Genomic DNA, 22,401 nt, shown 5'->3' on the forward strand with positions numbered 1-22,401 from the left:
ATGGTGGATTCAAAATCTGGGCAGGTAATGGTGCACAAAAAATAGAGGACCTTTATATAGACGGTAAACTCTGTACATTTGATCAGATGTGCCAAACACACAACGTTCCCAGAAATTTTTTTTTTAAATATCTACAGCTGAAACATTTTATTTTATCGAAACATAAGAATGTAATAGATGAACCACCACTGTCACAACTTGAAGAAGTTACGCTTCGACATCTGGAGGGGAGGAAACTGATTTCTTTGTTTTATACAGTTTTGATGTCCCATGATAAAGAGTCCACAGATGACAGGCTAGAGGCATGGAGACTAGATATTAAGGTAGACATACAAAAGGCAGATTGGGAAAAGGCATGCTTTAAAGCCCAAAAACAATCCATCAACTCAAGGATGAAATTATTACAATACAAATGGCTCATGAGAACTTACATTACCCCGGTTAAGATCAATCAGTGGTCTCCTGATGTGCCAGACACATGTGTTAAGTGCTTGGAAGGAAAGGGTACTCTATATCACTGCGTATGGGACTGCCCAGATATAAAAAAATACTGGAAAGAAATTGTTCTGACTTTATCTGACATCATTAAAGTGAAGATACCTCACCTGGCAGAAATGTGTATACTCGGTATATATCCAAAAAACTTTGCTGTTACTCCTAACAAGTCAACTTTAATTGATTTTGGCCTCCTACAGGCGAGGAGGATGATTGCTCTGTCCTGGAGGAAAATGGGTGTGCCCTCGATAAATGAGTGGATAAAGGAGATGACATCTTGTGTGATGCTAGAAAGGCTGACTTATATCACCAGGGGAAAGGCTACAGAGTTTGAGACTGTGTGGAATCCCTTAATAGAGTTTCTTGAACGTCAAAGAGCTCAAATAACTTAAATCTGCTGCATTGATATATGTTGTTGAGTGTGTTTTGTTTTGTTTAGTTTTATTTAATGTTGTTAAGTGTGTGAAGTATGTGAAATGTTTTGTGGAAATTTTAACTGTTCACTTTTTGGATGCTATTGTTTTGATAACCGTCTTTTTGTACAAGTGAAATATATGTATAAAACTTAATAAAGATATTGTTGAAAAAAAAAAAACATATTGATACAGGCATAGACACAAAAAAAGGTCCTCATGCACAGTCTGCTGAATTGCAAATGCAAATCCCTTGGTACCTTCTTTGAAGATCTGCTCTGCATGTACAAACAAGTTTGCATGTGCTCTAAGGCATGTAAAGGCTCCGAGGATCAGACCCTAAATGTGTCACAATTTTTGACTGGATTTGTTTGCTCTTTGTATCTTACATTTGTCTCCTCCTCTTAAAGTTATTATTTTGAACAATGTATTAGCAATTTTCAGGGATGAAAGAAATCAATAAATAATTATCTGGTAAATGAAAAAAGGGAAAATATACTATTAAAATCTGGTGCATATGAATATCATTAAAAGCAGGGACTCCTGGCCAAAAAGTACCATTAAAAGTTTAATTAACACACTTTATTATGTCTCGTACAATCAATTCATGCCAACTTTTACACACTTTGCAAAAATAAAAAATTTGATATGACAGTTGGTTCCAATGGTGCAATTACTGTTGACATGCAAAAGTGGTGTACTGATCGACCATCTCCTCCATGCCCATGCAGGTAGGTCGATGTTCTGCCTTCTGGCATTCTGCTTCTGTGGGCCAGTACTCAATCCAAGTCCTCTCCCCAAGCACATACTGAAACCTAAGAAGAACAGTGATTTTAAAAAAAATCCAAGTTAGCAGTGTAATACTTCCCAGTAGAAAATCTATCAGGATGGCAGCATGAGCAACTGCACTCATCCTTTATTTTTCCATGTTTTTTTTATTTTTTATTACAGCATACAATACTCAAAACAATGAAAGGTTTTGCTGTTTAAAACTGAGTTTGTGCAAGCAGCTGGAAAGTAAAATAAAAAGCTATATTCTTAATTGACACAGACCCAAATAAATGTGAAATGTGATGAATACAGGAGACATACGGTGAAAAATTGGTCCAGATATAATTGCAGATTAATGTAGTATATACATCAGATGGCATTAAGAGGAAACCCACGCTATAAAAAAAACTTGGTTAAAGTAAAGTAAAATTTTCTTAAAATATTTGCTCAGGATTTAGGAAGGTGAGTAAAATGATCTATCAGTGAAGTAAGATTTGTGCACTTTAAATAAACAAACAAACAAACAAAAAAAAAAATGATCTCCATTATTTCATTTTAAAAGTGGTATATCTATAAAAAAACATATTTTAAGGGTCAGAATATTCAGTCTGTTAACAGATTTTTTGGTTAAATTTTAGATTCTTGTAATTTAACAAAAAATACATTAATATAAATTACTTTACAAGTTTTTCAACCTTTCATGTGATCTAAAACCTTGAAAAAACAATTACAAACCCCCCAAGAGATTATTCAGGGTAGTGAAGTAAAAATAAACAACAGAGATAATAGGGTTGCACAATTGTGCACACCCTGTTATGGGTGTGTTCACCTTTAACCAATAAAATGGAGTCAGCACATACCTGTCACTAATCCAAACCCCAAATAAGATTCAGCTGTTCTGGTGGGTTAATAGGCATTTTTGTAACCACATCTTCCAGCTCAAGCTGTGGGTCATAGCAGGGCTGCTAAAATCCACGTATTGTGTTTGGTCATGAAGTTTGACCCATTTTCATGCATTTTCGTGCCATACATGACACTTCTCATGCATATTTCCTCATTTAATTCTCATTTGATAGGGCCTGCTTTAGTTAAAAAAACTCACCTCTGACTGACAGGCTGAGGTAACCAATCCCAGATCAATTCATGTCTAAATCTAACCAACCACTGAAGGCTCTACACAATATAAACCAATCAGACGCAACGTAAAGTGGTCAATAACAGTCTTCCTCACGCAACAGCGCCAACATGTCAAATCCACTAGACATCCTCCTGCCTGGAAGGTCGGTTACTCATTTTTCTTCACTTTTGATTCGTTTCCTTGAATTGTCATTAAAACATTTTCTGTTTCCTTTAAATATTTCAACATTTTAGTTAGCATATTCATTCAATTTAGGTCTGGATTACCATGGCATTACAGGGCTATTATGTAGGTTCTCTCTGTACTTTTATTTTTTTTATATCAAAACCCTGTGAATTTAAATCTACTTTGACCACTGAGCAGCAGTAACCAAGCGGTAAATTGAAGAAATGAAGCAAAAGTTGTCAAAGTAGAAAGAAGATTATTTTTGTTTTTTTCTTTTTCTTTTTGAGAAATTAAGATTTTATTGATCTGTGTGTAATGCATAATTCATAGTAGATCAGGAAGTGTTTGCTTTGGGCTGGAAACCTTGAATGTCTAAAACCATTCCTTCATTGCAGCCTTTCTGTCTGCTATATTAACCAATATGATGTTTTGAGCAAGATCTGCTGTTTTCACAACTTTTGTGAGACATTTTTTTTTTTTATAAAGTAGAGCATTAATTAAAAAAAAGTTGCCCAACAGGACAGACAACAAAAAAATTGTCTGCCCAACAGCAATGTTGAGCTGCACGGCAGAATTGTAACTCCAGCGAATGTAGCACCTAGGCAAGAGTTGTCAGTCTGGTAAAGAATCTGGTTGTTATTAAAAATTGTAAAGGTTAAATTTTTTTTGCAACATTAAACTGACTAAAACTATACTAAAACCTTTTTAAGTTTTAGTTGACTAAAACCGACTAAAACTATCACATATTGTAAAGATTAAAATGTGACTAAGACGAATAATAGTTTTCGTCCTGAAGATTAAGATTAAAACTAAATCTAAGATGGCTGTCAAAAAAAACACTGTTCTAGTGTTGCTTATAGTGTTCTGGTCCTGATCCTGATCCTGATCCTGACCCGTTTCTGTCTTTGCATCTTTGAGCCTGCCTGTCCCTGTTTTGATCTGTTTGCCTGACCGGTCTTCAGGCACCTGCTTCTTATGGACTGAAAATGGATGTGCCTCTTGACTTCGCCCTCTGGATACGCTTCCTTCATCTGTTCGGATCTGATCTCCCTTTCAGTTCTGTGTCATTCAAGGCTTCGGCATCTGGAACTCTCCGTGCGGCTACAGTTGCGTCTTGTCAGCCAACCGGCTGGTATCAACCTCGTTCTCTGGTTAGTGGCTCATGCATTCTTCTCATCCTCCATCAAGTAATCTTGGTCACTAACCTGTGTTTTCTCTCACCAGAGTTTCCTATCTCAGATGCCCTAGCTGCTGCTACTACAGATTCACAGTCTTTTTATTTCAATAAATGCCTTTTTTAATAATCCCACTATCTAGACTGCCTCGAACACTGGGTCCTCTGTTTTGAGTTGTGACATTCCGATTGTTTGAAATAACCAATGAAAAATAATATTGTACCTAAAAATGACCTCGTGTCTTCCAAATGAAATTTCCACCTCTTCCACCTTATAATTCCATCATGTAGAATGTCCAATTTTGAAATTTTTTATGTTCATATTTTAACCAAAAAGTGTCAAAATTCAAAAAATGTTTTACGGGCTAAAGTAGGCCTCTGCTGTCATTTAAAGGTTTTCTATGTAATTATTATAAAGATCCTTTGCCCAACCAATTTATTGCATATATTTTGTGGAACCATAACTTAATTTGAACAGCACCAATGTATAAATATGTGTGTAGCTTTATCAGGAAGGGCTTCATTAAAACCTACTCTCTTCAGTGGTTTATTTGGAAAATATAGATGTAGGTTAATTGTGATCAACATAGTCTGACCGTGAATTGGTTTTGGTACCTATTTGTTTTTGTTCACCTCTCAGTGCACAATGGTTTCTGCCTGGCCACCCCTGTCAACATTTCCTGGAACCACTGCTGTTGCCAAATTGTTGTCCAAGTTTGTGTTTCATTTCTAATTTCTCATTAATTAAGACTAGCGTCAGGAGGCCACATTACAGTTAGAGCAGCTGGCATGGAGGAGAGTAATCTGTGTTATAAATAAACCCTAAAAAATACTTCCAAAACATCAAAGGATCATATTATTTAGAGATTTCAGTCAGGTGAAGGATGCAAAACAATTTCCAATAAATTACATGGATGGGTGGGTTGGTGTGCATATTTCTGCAACCATCTATCCATTTTCCAACATGCTTATCCCAAGTGAGGTTGAAAGGGGTGCTGGTGCCTATCTCCAGCTGTCTAGGAGCGAGAGGGGTACCAGGTTTTTAAAATATTTTTATTTCATGTTTCCCCTTTAAAAGTTTCAGTTTGTTTTTCATTTCCCATGTACATGTTATAGATCACATTAAAGGTAGAAAACATTGTAAAATAATTTGTCTTCTTGATATTTTTATACATCTGGTATTTAAACAGGGGTATGTAGGCTCAAAGGAACGGCAAATGCACTTATTTTAGATAATCTTTTCAGCATAGCTCTTATTTATCAAAAGGTTTATTTTATTCTGTATTGCCATTTGATCTTTTTAAAAACAGACAAACCTTGAAATAAATTATTTAAAGCTCAGAGGTACTATGACATTTCAAGAGAATCAGTCTAATCCTCTGACGAGAACACTGTATGAAACTGCAGAAGTATTGCTGCTGTCATATTTTCACTTACGTTTGCTTCTGGTCATCTCTGTGAATGTCTTTGGATGATCCCATGATGAGGTAACTTTGATCTTTTCCCAGCCTTAAAGCTTCTCTGCAGTGCTGATAACTGAGGAATGTGCGCAGTTTACCAACAGGATCAACATCAATACTTCCTGTGTTTAAATGGTAGAACAAGAAGAGAGATTGAGAAAAGGCCTCTCAGGTTACTGAAGGGCTTTGATTGAGACACATGCAGCTTTGATTTTTGCAAGTCAAAAGTAACAATAAATTCTGTATACAGAAATAAGTTTTTCTAAAATTTGTTTGTAGAAAGAGGAGGGCAAAAAGAGACCCTGTTATCTTGGTAAATGCCAATTGCTATATTTTAAAAAGTTTTTAAGTTTAACAAAAGGTCAACAGTATTTTCTTTACTGTAAAGAGCTATTGTGAAAATTGTATCAAAAGATTTGAGAAGTTAAATAAGCATCCATACCCACCTTCTTTAATAACTTCCACTATGCGCATTGTGTAAGAGTCTGTAGACAACCCAAAGTCATTTCCTTCCACCATAGCCTTGTAAGCTGTAAACACAAAATATGCAGATTTGAGCTCATGAGGTATAAGGGATGAATAAAAAAGGATGTTCCTTTCATTAGAATTTTCATTAACTGCGAAACACTTGTTTCTTACCAAATTCTATTTTGCTGGTTTCTGTACTTTCGCAGATCTTAGCTGTGCGCTCATCATTGCTAATGTGACCATTTTTCTGCATACTGCAGTTCTCTGAAAGAAAAATCAAGAGATGATGGTATTTCTTACATCAATGACTATGACAAAGGACGACTGCTAATCAAATTCAGTTTATATGTCTTTAAATTAAATATTTTAAAATATCAATGCATATATGATAAACCATCAAAAATTTGCGGATATCTGTATTATATTTAAAGTGTTGCATTTTATGCATTCTCATATTAAAAGCAAGTAGAGTTTTTTTGGGGTATGAAACAACTAAAACGTACAGGACAGTTTGCTTTGAGGACCAGAAACCTTGATCTAAACCAATCCACTGTAGCTTGGAATGCACAATAAGGTCAACTTCTCAGGACCTCATAAAGCAAAGCATTCTCACAACATGAAGCTGCCACTATAATGCTTCACATTAGTGCTAACTCTGCCCAAGCTAATGGGCAAAGTTAGTTTTTTGCCAATCAATGAGTTCACTTCCATATAGGCCAAAAAAATAATAATATATTTTCTATCTCATCTCTTTTTGTCTTATCTAGGAGAACCCTGTCTTTAGCATTTTTGCTACTGCATCTACTGTACATGGCTTGAGACAAACTGGCACCAAAAATTCTTTGGACCTTTTAACAGAGTCTTTTATATCTAATTCTTCAATACAGGCTAGATTTATGGACAGGCTGACTAATAATCAGACCTATTAGAAATATTCTATCACCAAAGCTGTGGATCTCTGTGGATCTGAAGGTCATAACAAGGCCTTTTTTCGGGCCGCTCTTTTTAAGCCAGGAACTCAACGATACTCCACACATTTTGAATTGAGAAAGCTTCTTTCTGGATGGAAAGAGAACTGTCTTTAAACTTGGAAAACAAAGTCCAGTGTTTTTTTGTTTTTGTAAACTTTTTTGGAATCTACAGTTTCTGCAGAGGCACCATATAGTTGTGAATGGTGTGGTTGTCAGTGTAAGTGATTGTATTTTCTGTGTCTTCACTTATGTCTTGAGTGAAATTACTGAGACCCTCACAAAAGATGATTAAAAAAAGGGTAAAGTTTAAAACAGTCGGTTGCACATGGTGGTATTTATTGGTCAGAAAAAGATTGGGCTAAATGAATTTGCCTTCCACCCTCTTCAGATTTTTAAAATTAAAATTGAACTTATCTAACTTCTTACACTTCACAATTATGATTTGTTTTTTGTAAGTCATTTAAAAATGTATATAAAATTCATTGAGGTTTGGGGAGTAAATGAGTTGTTGTTCTTCCTAAAATCTACATAAAGACCATTCTTGTTTACCTTCTGCACAGGTGCATTCATTATCTCTGCAAAGCTGCAGCAGTTTTCCACCCTTCCTCTCAGGATGGTAAAATTTCACACAAGGAATTTCTGGAATGAAATACATACATAGAGGTACAAAATAATTCTTAGTGAATAAGGAATAGCATTAGGGTCATTCAACAAGAACATGGGATAAGGAAAATTAAAATGACAATAGAAATCCTTACACTTACGTTCATAATACTCATAAACAGACACGGCTGCTGGTTGTAAAACACCAACTTTCATTGTTTGGTGGATCCTAAAACTGATCTCCTCTGGTCGTGTGTGGGAAACCTAGAAATGGATTTGAAATAAGAATGGCACATTGATGAATGAGCAAACATCTATTTAAAAAGACAAGAAGATGAATTTTTACCTTGTCCAGATATATGATAAGAGAACCTCTTTCTGACAGAACTGTATTCATCTCATATCTTGCAATGGTGCGAGCGCGTCCTTTAGACAACTGCAGAAATATTTAAACACACACTCAGTGTACAACCTGCAAAGACATCCTATGGCAAAGACTTTTGTTTTTAGAGATTCTCATCATAATATCATCATGCCATCCTGTGTTCCTTGGGAAGGAACACTTATTAAGGCTTCACCAAAATAAGAAAATGTAAACCTCTGAATTTGCAGTGAAAACAACTCCCACATAAATCTAGCATTTAGTAAGCATAAGCAATTTATGTTATCTGACTTTAAAAAATCAGATTTGATTTGGTTTTAATCTCAGAGAGTGTGTGTTTGATTCTGTGTTTTTTAAACATGTATACAGTATAAATGACTGGATTTAACTGTGTGAATCCCATTCAAAATCTTACCAAGTCCAGGTCCTTTGTTTCAACAGTGAATCCAGTTAGCAGGCCAATGTCTAAGATAGACATTTTTGCATCACTCTCCTTGTCCTTATACCTGTGGGTAAAATGTTCAGAGTAATCTGGATAAATTCACATCGACCTATGGAACTTCCCAAGGTTTGGCGTACGGTACTTACAAAACATCTATCCTAAGCATGTATGTCCTGCTATCATCAGTTATTTTTTCTGCAGAAACAAAAGAGGAAATCCACATAAACAATGCATCTTTATACAACATGCTATTTTTTATTTTTATTGTTTTACAAAAAACACAGAATAAATACCAAATTCATGAATAGAACAAACGTATACCAGATTACCTGGGATGAGTTGCACGGAGAGATTAAACTTCTGGCAGTCACTTTCCTTTTCTTTGGGGATAGCATAATAAAGTGACACCATCTGTAACATAAAAAGTCACATTGTGTTGCTATGTTGCAAGATGATTTTTGTCTAAATTTTATGCTTTATTTTTAAACTATTTGATAAAAAAATGTATTACTTATTAAATTTTATTATTTCAAAAAATAGAATTGACCTGCAATTATGTTTAGATACAAATCCTAATTGACATAGTCAATACTGATAAAACATTTTAAATATGTATAGTTTAGGTCATATCATATCCCCTTACATTTCTGTTAAAATTAATTAAACAAGTACTACTGAACATTAACATAATCAACTGATTGAATAAATAACGCCTTTCTTCCCAGATTTTCTTGTGTTTCTAGTCTACAAGAAATATCAGCCATATATTAGCACTTCTTCCAGCACAGCGCCACTACAGTTGTTCCTAATTTTACAGAAATAGAAATACATTCTTTTCCATTTTCTTTATCAAAATAAGCAACAAGCAAAGAATAAGCAAATAATACCCTCTTTCAAACTCAGGAGTTTAAATATTCCATATTTCACTCTTTGAACAGTTCATACATATGCGTCATCATAAAAGAAATGCAGGTCTTTGTCAAAAACCAAAAGACTTTTAGACAAAGGTGCATTAAACCAACAAAAATTGATTTGTTAATGGAATAAAATGTGATTAAGATTTGTTGGGCTACTCTATAAAGCTTGGAACTCAACACTAAGCGAAAGCGAAACATCTTCAAACTTGGAAAACATAGTCCAGTGGATTTTTTTAACTTTTTTAACCTTTTTGGAATGACTGCCATGGATGACTGAGAATCCTAACAAGCAAGAACTTTATATTTGTTGTCTGTTCATTGTTGATAAATGAGAATAAATGAATCAGGAGGAAAAGGTAAGACTGTTTTGTGTCTAAACTAGGGCTGCAAATAATGATTATTTTGCAAATTTTTTCGATTAATAATTAGATATCAAAAGGTTCCTCGAAGAACATTTTTTACTAAATTAAACCAGGTGAAACTAAAACTTCTCCACTTGAGGAGTTCTGGATAGAGTGTATTGACAGATGAAAATTTATTTATTTTTTATCTTAAATGCAAAATATTCATATATTTCTTACAATTTTGATATAATAACTGCTTTAAGTGGGTTACTCTATGGGCTAAAAGCATGTTTTACAGTCTATACTCCAGTTACGGATTAATCTATTACTAAATCATTTGACGATTATTTCAATAATCAATTAATCATGATTAATCTGAATAATTGTTTTAGCCCTAGTCTTAACTATTTGATATAATAACTGCTTTAAGTGGGTTACTCTATAGGCTAAAAGCATGTTTTACAGTCTATACTCCAGTTACGGATTAATCTATTACTAAATCATTTGACAATTATTTCAATAATCAATTACCGGTAATCATGATTAATCTGAATAATTGTTTTAGCCCTAATCTTAACTATTTCATTGAGTTAGCTAACTATTCAAAATATATATTAATACATGTCTGGAATTAAAAAAATTTACTTACTTTCACTGTTGCTTCTCCTGTTCCTGTGGCTTTAACTTTGACATCCTGGTTTATGTCATTGATCTGTTAAAATATGAATTTGAAAAATCAAACATTAAAGAAAGGAGAAAAAAAACAAAAAAAAAACTCACAGCTTATCATAAATGTAGAGAGGATGTTATGATCTTACTCTAGATGTCCTTGTAGCAAAGTGATTGTTTTTGTTTAAGTTGTACTTGTCAGGCTTTGATCTTCCTGGCAACAAGATGTCAACATTTAAATTATAGTCTGGTTCTTTAGCTTGAGTCCAGTACTCTGATATAGCCTGGTACACAATAATAGTTGCCTGGGAATAAAGTATAACAAAAGAGAGGGAGAAAAATTCAGTTTTAAGTAGATCAACATCAATTTCCTTAGAACATGTTTAGAGGTTTGCATACAGTAAACTAAAAGTAGACCTGAGTTACAGTTACCTGAGTTGATCCATAGCCTCCACCCACAAACTGCTGGTCATTAAACCATCTAACGATTGGTCTCGCATCTTCAAACCTCTGTATTGAAAGAAAACAAACAGTAATTTATCTAGATAGCAGCATTATATAGCAAAACCTCTATTTAATGAATATATTCTTGAATATATCCTTCTTTTAAAGGGGGTTAAATTGACTATTTGGAACACTGAATATCTTTCTTGCCAAAGGCAAGATATTTGACAAAAAACTGCTTAAATTCTATGTGGTATATCATTTCTGTCTCCCCAGTTATTTTCTTTACGTGCACTGAATTCACAAAGCAGCAGATGCTGGTAATAATTTGCTACCAGAGGTGTCAAAAGTATACATTTTTATTACCCAAGTAGAGGTATAAATCCTACTTTATAAAAACACTTTTGTAGAAGTTAGAGCATCAACTGAAGCTTTTTACACAAGTAAAAGTGTGAAAGTACCATTTTTAAAACTACCAAAAGTAGTATAAAAGTAAAAGTAATGCAGGAAAAATGTTAAGGAGAGATGCTTTAAATCTTATACTGGTTAATGCAAAACCCTTTTAAAGGAACATTTCTCTAAAATTCTGGATGATAACTTCCTTATACTTAATTTTCCTAGTTTTATAGCTAATGTTAAAGTGTCAAATTTTACTTTGTATAATCTTCAACAACTATTTATTTTGGTGCAGCACTGAGTCCAACAACAAAGAAATGAATTATCTGGATGAAACTAATTATTTTGATGGGTTTTATTGATTTTTTTAATACCAACAGGCCATAATGTAAATGAGCTTAAATGAAACAAAACTAACAAGTCTATTTTTAAAATGTATGCAGTAGAAAGTAGAGGCAATTGTAAAAAAAAAGTAAGAAGTAAAAGTAAAAATTTCTCTAAAAATAATTACTCCAGAAAAGTATAGATAGCCAAAATTTCTACTTAAGTAAAGTAAGAAAGTTTCTTTTCATGTGACACCTCTGCTAGCTACATTACTTGAGTAACTACTGTAAAAGAAAATCACTTAGAGACAAGTCAGTATATCTTATTACTTGAGGTACTTAACCCTTTTCTAAAACATACATATTAGATACAGTAATAACTAAACTCCCATAAGCACTGAATTTATTTGTTTCATGTTTATTTCTGTTATTTTATGACTAAGCTCTTTTTATTGGTTTTAATTTTAGATCAGTTTTAAAATATCTGAATTACATTTCTTCGGTTCGATTTAATGATTTAGTATTGAAGCTCTACATTAGACAATATTATCAGTGACAGAGTAATCGAGAAGCTTTTCACCAAAAATCTTTTAAATCTTTCTTGAGAAATTTATTTCATGTCCGCTCATTACTTTAAAATAAGTACAAATATTTTCTGCTCTCTAACTTGAGTAGGATTTATGTGTTTTTAAATCAGTTAAACAAAACAGTTTGTGCCAAATACATACAGAAGTAATCCTGCACATCAAGTCTAGGTGATAAAAACGATTTGAAACTGTTCTTTATCAGGCCGCAGGTTCTCCTTTTAGCCACAGTTATGACTCAAGTAGAAGAAATACAGAAAAATGTTTTACTTCCTAACTTATATTTATGAGTCCATTAACATTTTGTTTGTGTCTAACAGTCCAACAGTGCACCTCAGTCCAAGGAACAATCCTTATCAGGATGCAGGAATTTTTTAAAGGATTCTTTAACATTTTTGGTGGAAGAAGCAGTTCCCCCCTAAACTAAGGAGTGGCAGCAGTGACTATTGACAGCTTCAGCATTGGACTCCGAAAGAAGAATACACTGAAGACCACAACACAAAAAGGTGAGCCATGCTTCACTAAAAGTCTGCAGCTCCAAGAAGAAAGCAGAGTGAATGAGGAAGGTGAGAGCAGAACAGACACCAGAGGCTGCAGACACACGCTGTGCCTTATTTATTAACTTCTGAAAGGATTTAAGGGAATTTTTTTTATTAGAGGTGCACTTCATGTAAGGATAACTTCATTTAAATTGCGTAATGATCCAGATCATGAGCTAGTTTTAGTTTAAGTCACAATATGGGGCAAAATTTGCTGCTTGGTGTAAGTCTTAGCTCTCAGAGTGCTTTACTAGTTTATAATTTGATTGGTGCATAAGTTTGGCTTTTGAGGTTTAGGTTTTGTTATTGTTATTTAGTCCTATTCCAATTCCATTTTAAATCTTTCATATATATTTATTAATATTATTAATTAAATAAAGCATTCTCTTTCCCCTGTGTTTATTGCGTTACTTATAACCATCTAAAATGAATTTAAAAGGAACTTTTGTTATGGCAAGTAACTAGACTGGCAAAATGGAAGGGCAATAACTGCTTTCCACCATTGCACAGACGCCACCCACTTTTTACAACTTTGCACAATATAAATTCTTATTTGGCAAATAGATTGAAACATACATGATATGTAAGTATACGGAAATAATAATGGTTCTATATTACGGTATATTATATTTTAGAAATGTGGGACAAAACCTCACCCTAGCTCTGACCAGAGCCAAAAGGGCATATGCAGTCGCCTCTTGTGTAAATGTGTTTTTTCCAGGTACAGGCCAGTGGTTTAACTCTAAAAGACAAAAAAAAAAAATTGTAAGAATTTTAGGACATACACAATTACTCCATTGATTTGTGTGGCAATGTTTTTCTTACAATATGGATACAATTTCCCAGAAACATGTTACGTTTTGGGAGCTTATCGGTACTTATAGGGACCAACAACTGGACCCCTTGAGGAAAGGTTCTCTTCTTTAGGGTTTTAAGGGTTAGTTTTAGGACTAAGGTGTGAATTGTGTTTAGGGTTAGGTATGTCTTGGTATTTGTTAGGCGTTAGACACTCTCTTGATGACCCTCCCCCCTACCAATGTCCGATGGCTAGGGCAGTTGGTTAGAGGATCAAAGGCATTGCACGGGCCGGTGCGAATTTGGAGGGCTAGAGTTAGGGGAAGGATTAGGGTTAGGTTGAGAGTCAGGGTCACAGTTAGGTTTAGGGCAAGGATCAAAGTTTGGTTTAGGGCATGGGTCAGAGTTAGGTTTAGGGCAAGGGTCAGGGTTAGGGTCAGGATAAGTTTAGGGGTTGGGGATCGGGTAAGTTTAATTTAGGGTAAGGGTCAGGTGTTAGGTTTAGGTATGGATTCCACTAATATTAGGGTCAGCAGCTAATTGATCTGATAAGTTGATAAGAAACATGAAGCGTCATGGTTAGGCCAGAGAAATAAATACAATATGAACAGAAGTCAGTGGAAAATCCCCACAAGGAGAGTGTAACACAACATATGTGTATGCTTTATCTTACACATCTACATGAGTCTTTCATGCACAGATTTAAATATAAAATAAATAAAAATGACTGGGTGTGTGTCTCATATACACATAAATACACAAACAAACTTGCCTCACTATCGTTGTAGGGCCTTTCCATTGAATTCAATTCATTTCTACAGCCTACATGTGACCCTATCCCTAACCTTACAGGTTCATGTTAACCCTAACCCCAACCTAAACTCAATTCACACCTTTGTCATAAATGTGACCTTTGACTCAAAAACAGTATTTCCAGGCACTGGGGCCCACAATGAGTAGGAGTAGTTTATCCCCCCAGTGTGTTAAATATAAGAACGCACACACCCACACACGTAAATATATAATATTTGTATGTGTGCAGCTCATTTGTATGTCAATAGGTAATGCAATACCAGGAGAAGCAAACTTGTAGAGAATTTCTCGGTTAAGTTTCTCTTCATTGGCCAGGGCATATGATGTAATGGCAACAGCATAAGGGTTTGTGAGGAAAGGAAGACGTTTTTCGAGGTAGGCGACTCCTTTCTCAATACTGGATGGAAGGCTCTGGGTAAAATAGGAGAACAATATTCAAGTAGGTAAAAAATAAACCTTTGATTTCTCTTCCTGTAATGCCATAAAAAGTGCTTTGAATTTGATTATTTGACAAACATCCGTTAAAAATAATGCCAAAAAAAGTAAATGACAAGAAATTAGAAAAAAAACTGCGTGACAGTGAGGTACTCACATTTACACTTGGGGCGCATATTGTGCGTGTTTCCTGCATGGCAATTAGGCAGAAGGCCGTGAACGAGGCATCTGAATCTCCACCGAGCACATCACCCTGTATGAGCAAATATGCAAACACCGACATGTCAGGGTTAATAGTCTAAATCCTGGTCTAAAAAAACAAAACTCCACTGGGCTTTTGTGAATCTTCAGTTTTGCAGTAGGGAAATATTAATTTAGGAAATTTGTTTGGTTGCTCATACATTGTAAAGCTTCTTGGCAATACATATTATGCTGTTGGAAAGTCATTTTATTCAATTAGTGTCACATTGAACAAAATAACCAAGTATTTGGGTTGGCCAAACAGCTTAGTCTACTGTTGACTATTTGTTGTCATGTATTGAACTGGATGAGGGATTTTTGGAACAATAGCATTTAATTTAGAAAAAAAAAAACTTAAACATGGAACTTCTTCATGCTTAGGGAACCTGAAGACAAAAGACAGGAAACAAAGCAGCTGTCTTAACTTCTGAAAGTACTGAAGTTGTCCATAGAGCCCATTGACCAGCAAGTTTTGAGATGTTGGTCACACTGGCATAAGCAGTGCACAAAAACTGATGTCAGTCGTGTTATTTTATAAAAAATAATCCCTCTACAAAATTCTGCAGGCAGTCTTTCATTAATCCAGCTCTGTCTAGAAAATACTCATCTGCAGAGGGCACAGTTTAGAGACAAAAGATCACCACTGTTTGTAGACTTTCTTCTAGAATACTGTTCATCATGGGATTGCTTCTAACTGTGACAACTGCCACTAAAAGACAGGGTACAGAAGACTTGGCCAGATTTTTACTGATTTAACTTTTTATTCCAGCTCTAATTTCCAATTCAGTAAGGCCACTTGCAAGCCAAGAGGCAAAATTATCATCACTGTCAAAACTATGTCCATAACATATGTTACCTATACATATATAAATATATATATATATGGGCTGCACTCAATTAATCTGTAGACTATTCTTCCGAATTAGTTAATTAATAATCGGATATCGAAATGTTTCTTAAAGAAGATTTAAAAAAAGACTTAAATGTAAAATGTAAATCTTTTTCCAACAATGGGGAAATTCCTTCTCTGTATTTGACCCATCCCCTTGGGGAGCAGTGGGCCATTGTGCGGCGCTTGGGGAGAAGTGTTGGGTTGAGGGTTTTGCTCAGGAACTCAGAGTATATATATATATACATTGCAGTGCACTAACCTGCATCTCTCTATGATGTACTTTTCCAATTTCCTTAAACATGCCATCAGGCTGCTGAGCGTTGAGGATCAGAAACTTAACCGCACCACAGATGTCACTATTTTGCACTGCTATCAAGTTGTAAGCAAAAGCAAACACCTTGGCAACATATGCAGTCAGCCTTATAGAGGTGAAAAAGAAAATAAAGGATTAGTTAAACAAGGTGTGAGTAGAATACCAAGAAGATAGGTATTGTCTCCATAACTTTGATAATAATGTTCATGTTGAGCAGCTTACCAGGAGCTACTCCCATGACTAGCCCACACAGCAAATGAGCCATCATTTTTACGGTATGCTAGCTCATTTTTGTATCCTAAATAGATAGAAAATTATACATTTATTCACAAATACACCTACATTTTTTTAGTTAATCACAGAAAGACAAACTATTACTGTATGTTACCTTACCAGTTTTAATGTGTTGAATAGCCTCATTACGTTTGTCAAAACCAACAGCTTCCCATTGATTGGTTTTGTCCAAATATGTGGTTGCAATGACTGGTAGGGTCATGTGAATCATGTTCTGCTCTCCACAGCCACCGGGCTGGCGGATCAGAGTACCCATTGATTTCCCACTGAGGGCATTCTCAACAAGTCCAGAAACCTGTTCTCTGCCTGCATGAGCACAATGAAATTGGTAAATTTACAGGGAGATAATAAATTCAGACATTCCAACTATCAGGAGGTGGATTCTTAACCTTTACTTTGGTAAATGCCAAGTTCATTTCTTTACATGATGGGTATGAATGTCACAAAATTATACCCACCAGTCACAGAAACTTGTGTGCTAGTGGGTGCATCTGGTACCAAATCTTTCCGGGGAATATTACTGTTTAGGGTTTCCTCTTGTGTACCTCCTGAAAGGAAAAAAAAATCACATGGAATTAGGAAAATAAAAGAAAACTTTCTACCCCTAATAACGTTAATGCTTTTTTAATGTTTAAACATACCTTTTTTAACTGGATCTAGAGTTACAATTTGAGCAGATTTAATCAGTATGCCTTCAGGCTGGAAAAAGTTAGGGAAAATATTAGAAACCTTTTATTTTTTAAATCTACGATTAATGCAAAGCAAACTAAAAGAATGCTAGCAAGGAATACCATTAGGTTTTAGCAGCAGAAAATCCCGAAGAAATCAAAATCCAGTCTTTCTGTTGTTGTTTTTTTAAACGGATAAGTAGCTCTGTAATTTAGTTTGCTGAATCAATGAAGTCCTTTGAGTAAATTTCTCTACTGTGAGATTATTAAAGTCAATCAATCAATCAATTCTAGTTCATAACCTAAACGAGGAGGTCCATCTGATCATATGGATGATGACTTGAGGTTTATGCCTGTGAAAGCTCTGTTTACAAGCAAAATAAAAATAATGTACTTCTTAGTGTTTAGAAGTTATGTGTCCCCTATTAATTAGCTTTGTCAATTTTTTCTCAGGGAAGGGTGAGGGTATGACTGAAGCTGTTAGCTGATAATATGGAAGTAATCCAACTTTCGCCTTCTAGCTTGTAATACAGTTTAATCACAGATATTCAGTAATCACTGTGATGAATTTACAGGCAGACTAAATAAAGTGCTTTTTATCTGAACCTGTGATAGCTGTTTAATAGGTCTCCAGCTTATAGGTTTCTGCTTCACACAAATTTCTACCTGATTTATTCTCCCAGTTATTGAAAATAGAAGTCCTGGTTGAATGAACTCAAATAAATGCAGTCATTGGAGTGTGAGTTTCGCCCTTCATGTAACCCCAGTGCTCTTCTTTAAATTCTAAGCTATATTCTCAGCTAAAAGCTTAAGTTTTCTTTTACAGCTTTTTTTTCTGTGTTACATAGATCTTGATTTTGGTTTTGAAAATTAACACAACTATTGTGAATAACAAAGCTGAAGATAGGTGAAAATAATTGTGAAAATTAAGAAATAAGCACTTAAACTAAAGCATATAATGGTCAAAATATTCTGAAAGTCCACATTTAATGTTTCTACTATAAAAACTGTTCTAACTTTTTTCCCCTCAGCAGATAAAAAATGCTTTATAAAGTAATACTGTTTTTTTTTAGACTTTTGTTATATGTTGTTCCTGAACATTTCCATTTCTCAGTTTACCCAAGCATCTTTCTGCTGTCAAACATACCAAATTAATTGTCTCCATTAAGTGTAATCGAGATAATTTAAACAAATTAGATCAACTGACGGCCTGTCGGGGATGTAATCTGTAACAGACCAGGGATAAACCTGAAAGGCCCCACCCAAAGAGGGCTTTTGTTTTTCTTACCACAACACGCAGCATCTTTTGAACTCCATCATTCAGGGATGAGTCCCTAACAGCTGCTTTAACCTCAATGCTGCGTTCCCCTTCCTTCATGGGAATAATGACGAATGGTACGGAACGTGTGGTATGGGCGCCAACTCTGACAAACTGTTGATATTTCCCTCTCTTGGAGGCAACACTGCACACATTCTCTTCCTCAATCAGTTCCACACGAGCCTTAAGGACAAAAGAAAATTTAGAAAAGACTGAAATATGAAGGGAAAATATGTAGCTTTATCTAATATAAAATTTAAAGTTGGATCCAGTGCATATATATATATATATATATATATATATATATATATATATATATAATTATATATATATATATATATATATGTGCAAGGGTCAATGCAAGTGTAATGGTTCATTACGCTTGCATTGACCACCGATCAGATGTATAATTTTTACAATTGCTAAAGTTTTTAGTTCATTTTATTGCCATATTACGACTTACAGTGATAGGCTCTGGGCTGTAGTTGTGAAGGATTGCTTTAATTTCAAGCTGCTCCCCTCGGACAGCTGAATACGGAAGCCGGAGGTCAATGAAAAATTCTTTACGCACAATTACCTCCAACGGCTCGCTTACACAGATTCCTTTAAGGCAAATGAAACAAAAAATTAGGCCCAAGAAGAGAGACAGAATTTAAAAAGGAAAAAAGCTGTTGTCAGGCTCTGTACCAAGTGTCCTTGACAAACTGATGCCAGTGAATTGCCAGGTTGTGATGGAATCTTGCAGAGGAACATTCCTCACTAAAGATGTGGCCTCACTGAAACCCAGAACGGTAAAACAGACGTGAAGTTTAAGAACCAAACTGTTCTTCCACAGCACTCGGGATCTGCGCAAGAGTCTAATGGCTTACCAGTTACCAGCAGGACAAGCAGGAAGCTGGATGTCGGTCCACAGCCAACTTTCAGGGAACTTGGTTCGAGATACAATTTCATTGCTGTCCAAGTAGCTGTCATCGGATTCACCTAAAGTGTGGTTGTACATGGTGTGATTGCATTTTCTTTAAGGAGTTTGAGAACAATCTTCTCCATAAATTTGTTCCTGTTTCTTACTGCGAGCTAATTGCAGGTTTTCTTCTTTCTTCTCAGACAGCTGTGTTTGCATCGCAGTACAACACTGCAGGAAGGCCTCAGCACAGGCGTCACCATCCACTATGTACTCTGTACGCTGCTCGCAGGTATACGAAAGTGGAACTTCCTTCATACCGTCCAAACAACAGTCTCTCTGCAGTTCATTATTATACTGACTCACTTTGAAAAGAAACGATTTATGCATTAAAATAAGACATATTAATTAGCAGAAAACAGGTTTGTTTGAAAAGATGAATCTATCCAGGCAAGGCTTAAAAACATAATTCCTGACTAAATGATACTATATCTAGTCATTGATTAGTTGAGAGGTGTAAATCTTACATAGGGTCGTTCTCACATCCATGATAGTTGTGGCTCTTTTCCGCTTGGCGTTCGCTTTGCATTTTAAGTCTGAAATAGAAGAAAAAACACATCTTTCAGAAATTATTAGAGCTAAATTGCAACCAAAATATTTTCTTTCAAAAACAAATTGAAGATATTAAAAGAAAACATTATCAGATCATATTCTACAACAATCACTATATATTAGACTTGAAGCCAACATAAAGAGGCACATTTTTTAGGTAAATTATGAAGAGTGGGTCACCTATTATTGTAACAAGATTTACATTTCGAACAACACTTATCTGCAGCTGGAAGAGTTAGAAAAAAAAAATAACAATGTTTTTTTAACCACACTATTTTAACCTTCTTCTTTGAAGAAAAGCTTTTGTTTTAACTGAATTTTATAGAAGTTTTCCACAAAATCATCATCTGCACTTAATAGTCACAATTATACAGCCCTAAATTTTCCTTTAACTCAAAGGAAACAGAACTACCTTGTATATTACTATTTTAAGTTAGCTTTCTTTGATTGAAAACAAAAATCAGACAGAAAGGTCATTTTTCTCTTGCCATAACAAAAATTGTGAAACAGTAAAGTAAGTAAAGAAATATATAAAGTAAGTAAAGAAATATATAAAGGTTATATTCCATTGGATTATCCAAGAGGCATGAATAAACATAAATGTAAACTCTTTGCATAATACTAACAACAAACATGCTAAACGCTGTACTATCTAATGTATCTACAGTTTGTAAATCTATTTGATTCTTTAATTTGACAGAGAAAGAAAGAAAATAGTATTTTAAAGAACAAGCAGAGTAATATTTGTGTTGGAGAGTGCATGAGCACATAAGTCACCTTGTCTGTAGGGAGTTCCTGAAGCAGTGCTTGACTCAAACACCAGCCCAGCATCATAGAACACATTCATGCTGTCTTTCCCACCACCTGGTGTGCAGCCTGTGTCATGTTGCTCTACGACGTCCCAAACCTTTAAGATACAGAGGTAAATAGATCACTCTTGGGGTTACAGCGCATAAGGCAAAGATACAAAACATCTTTTTTTAGAAACTGTATACTTTTTTCTGGGTGAGACGGTGCTTGTTGTTTAGGACGTAGACGCCTTTGTCAACTGCCACGAGTCCAACTGTGGCCCCTGGATCTCCTGTGACTTTCAGACTAAACATCCTGCGAGGTTCATAGGATGGAACAGGTCTTGCTGATTCCAAGGTTAACTATATGTAAAGAAAATATCATGGGATTAAAATAACATAAACACAACAGGCTTTGCCAGGCTTTGATTTGCAGCTTTAGTCTCACCAATCCCATGCAGGAGTCTTTCACGTCCACCCAAACAGAGTCAGACACCACTTCATTATCTTCTGGGTGATAGTAGGCAATGATGCGGAATGAGGGCAACATGTCTTTAGTGATGGGAAGAATTAGGGAAATCAGTGCCTGGCCTCTTGTTTTGTACCGCTCAGATTTTAGCAACTGGCCTCTGCTTGAGATCTGGGGTTCATAGAATAACACATTAGTAAATATAAAATTAGTTTAATTAGGACACATGTCGAACATTTCTCACCAGATATGTTATATCCTTTGCTTGTGGTGGGTTATTGAGGTTGAGGTTGATTTTCAGGTTATCTCCTACTTTCACTTCAGCTGTGTCAATTCCTGCAATGGAAAATTAAAGTGTTAAACTTAAAACTAAAAAAAAAAAACATGCTGATGACATGCATAGTTCTTCTCCACAGATAACATGTTCTTTCCATGTGGACTAAGGTGTTTTTATTTTATGACTTACCTATATGGATGTACCTCTTGTTCTTGTTTAAATATGGTGAAGCCTGCATCTCAGCAGATGCTTGTCTCTCTGGCGTAAGATCAGGTTTACTTGTTTTTGCCTGTAATCAAAAGGTAACCGTGTCATTTTTAAGCTAAGCGCTCAGTTCCCTATCATTGTCTACAATGTACATCCCTCTATTGTATCGTAATTAAATTGTATTGTATCATAATGCATCTTTTTGCAATATTTATTTATTTATTAACCACAACCTGATCATAATGTATAACCTAGTGAATAATATATATCTTTTTTTTTCTATTGTGGTACCATATTTGGAATTATTTCAAAAGCAGACTGTGTTACAATACATTTTTAAGATTGCTTTTTAAATTTTTATCTAACAAGGCAGTGGTTGACCCCTTTTTGTTTTTGTACTCTGGTACTTTTCATCATTTCATACTATATGTTTTTCTGTTGGGAAAAGAAACCATTTGTCATGGGATGTTTCATAATGAACATCCATCAAAAAGCCAGACATATTATATATATATATATATATATATATATATATATATATATATATATATATATATATATATATATATATATATATATATATATATAACAACAGAAAACTTGACTTTTGACTGAATGACGTACTAGAATAAATGGTTAACAATGCATTATTTCAATTTCAAATACACAAAAAAAATTTTT

At 34.8% G+C, this 22,401-nt stretch overlaps 1 protein-coding gene across 1 annotated transcript in view; it reads right to left on the reverse strand.

Annotated features, from left to right (window-relative positions):
• Positions 1 to 1,484: 1,484 nt before the first annotated feature.
• The window catches only part of LOC107082431 (complement C3-like), a 25,897-nt gene continuing 4,980 nt past the window's right edge, over positions 1,485 to 22,401 (reverse strand). Inside the window, exons 12-43 of the mRNA XM_015371113.1 lie at positions 21,703 to 21,802; positions 21,481 to 21,572; positions 21,216 to 21,407; positions 20,975 to 21,130; positions 20,757 to 20,886; positions 19,895 to 19,963; positions 19,535 to 19,732; positions 19,336 to 19,447; positions 19,154 to 19,242; positions 18,930 to 19,069; positions 18,437 to 18,649; positions 17,122 to 17,179; positions 16,939 to 17,028; positions 16,580 to 16,786; positions 16,409 to 16,484; positions 16,133 to 16,292; positions 14,899 to 14,994; positions 14,567 to 14,717; positions 13,355 to 13,440; positions 10,845 to 10,922; positions 10,562 to 10,717; positions 10,393 to 10,455; positions 8,812 to 8,893; positions 8,629 to 8,677; positions 8,456 to 8,546; positions 8,005 to 8,094; positions 7,820 to 7,922; positions 7,605 to 7,694; positions 6,256 to 6,348; positions 6,063 to 6,146; positions 5,594 to 5,738; positions 1,485 to 1,723 (exon numbers count right to left, since the gene is read on the reverse strand). Of these exons, the coding sequence (XP_015226599.1) occupies positions 1,582 to 1,723; positions 5,594 to 5,738; positions 6,063 to 6,146; positions 6,256 to 6,348; positions 7,605 to 7,694; positions 7,820 to 7,922; positions 8,005 to 8,094; positions 8,456 to 8,546; positions 8,629 to 8,677; positions 8,812 to 8,893; positions 10,393 to 10,455; positions 10,562 to 10,717; positions 10,845 to 10,922; positions 13,355 to 13,440; positions 14,567 to 14,717; positions 14,899 to 14,994; positions 16,133 to 16,292; positions 16,409 to 16,484; positions 16,580 to 16,786; positions 16,939 to 17,028; positions 17,122 to 17,179; positions 18,437 to 18,649; positions 18,930 to 19,069; positions 19,154 to 19,242; positions 19,336 to 19,447; positions 19,535 to 19,732; positions 19,895 to 19,963; positions 20,757 to 20,886; positions 20,975 to 21,130; positions 21,216 to 21,407; positions 21,481 to 21,572; positions 21,703 to 21,802 (3,681 nt within the window). The 3' untranslated portion in view covers positions 1,485 to 1,581. The remainder of the gene's footprint in view (positions 1,724 to 5,593; positions 5,739 to 6,062; positions 6,147 to 6,255; positions 6,349 to 7,604; positions 7,695 to 7,819; positions 7,923 to 8,004; positions 8,095 to 8,455; positions 8,547 to 8,628; positions 8,678 to 8,811; positions 8,894 to 10,392; positions 10,456 to 10,561; positions 10,718 to 10,844; positions 10,923 to 13,354; positions 13,441 to 14,566; positions 14,718 to 14,898; positions 14,995 to 16,132; positions 16,293 to 16,408; positions 16,485 to 16,579; positions 16,787 to 16,938; positions 17,029 to 17,121; positions 17,180 to 18,436; positions 18,650 to 18,929; positions 19,070 to 19,153; positions 19,243 to 19,335; positions 19,448 to 19,534; positions 19,733 to 19,894; positions 19,964 to 20,756; positions 20,887 to 20,974; positions 21,131 to 21,215; positions 21,408 to 21,480; positions 21,573 to 21,702; positions 21,803 to 22,401) is intronic.

The sequence above is a fragment of the Cyprinodon variegatus genome, unplaced genomic scaffold (genome assembly GCF_000732505.1).
Source record: "Cyprinodon variegatus isolate N-32 unplaced genomic scaffold, C_variegatus-1.0 Scaffold54, whole genome shotgun sequence".
NCBI lineage: Eukaryota > Metazoa > Chordata > Actinopteri > Cyprinodontiformes > Cyprinodontidae > Cyprinodon > Cyprinodon variegatus.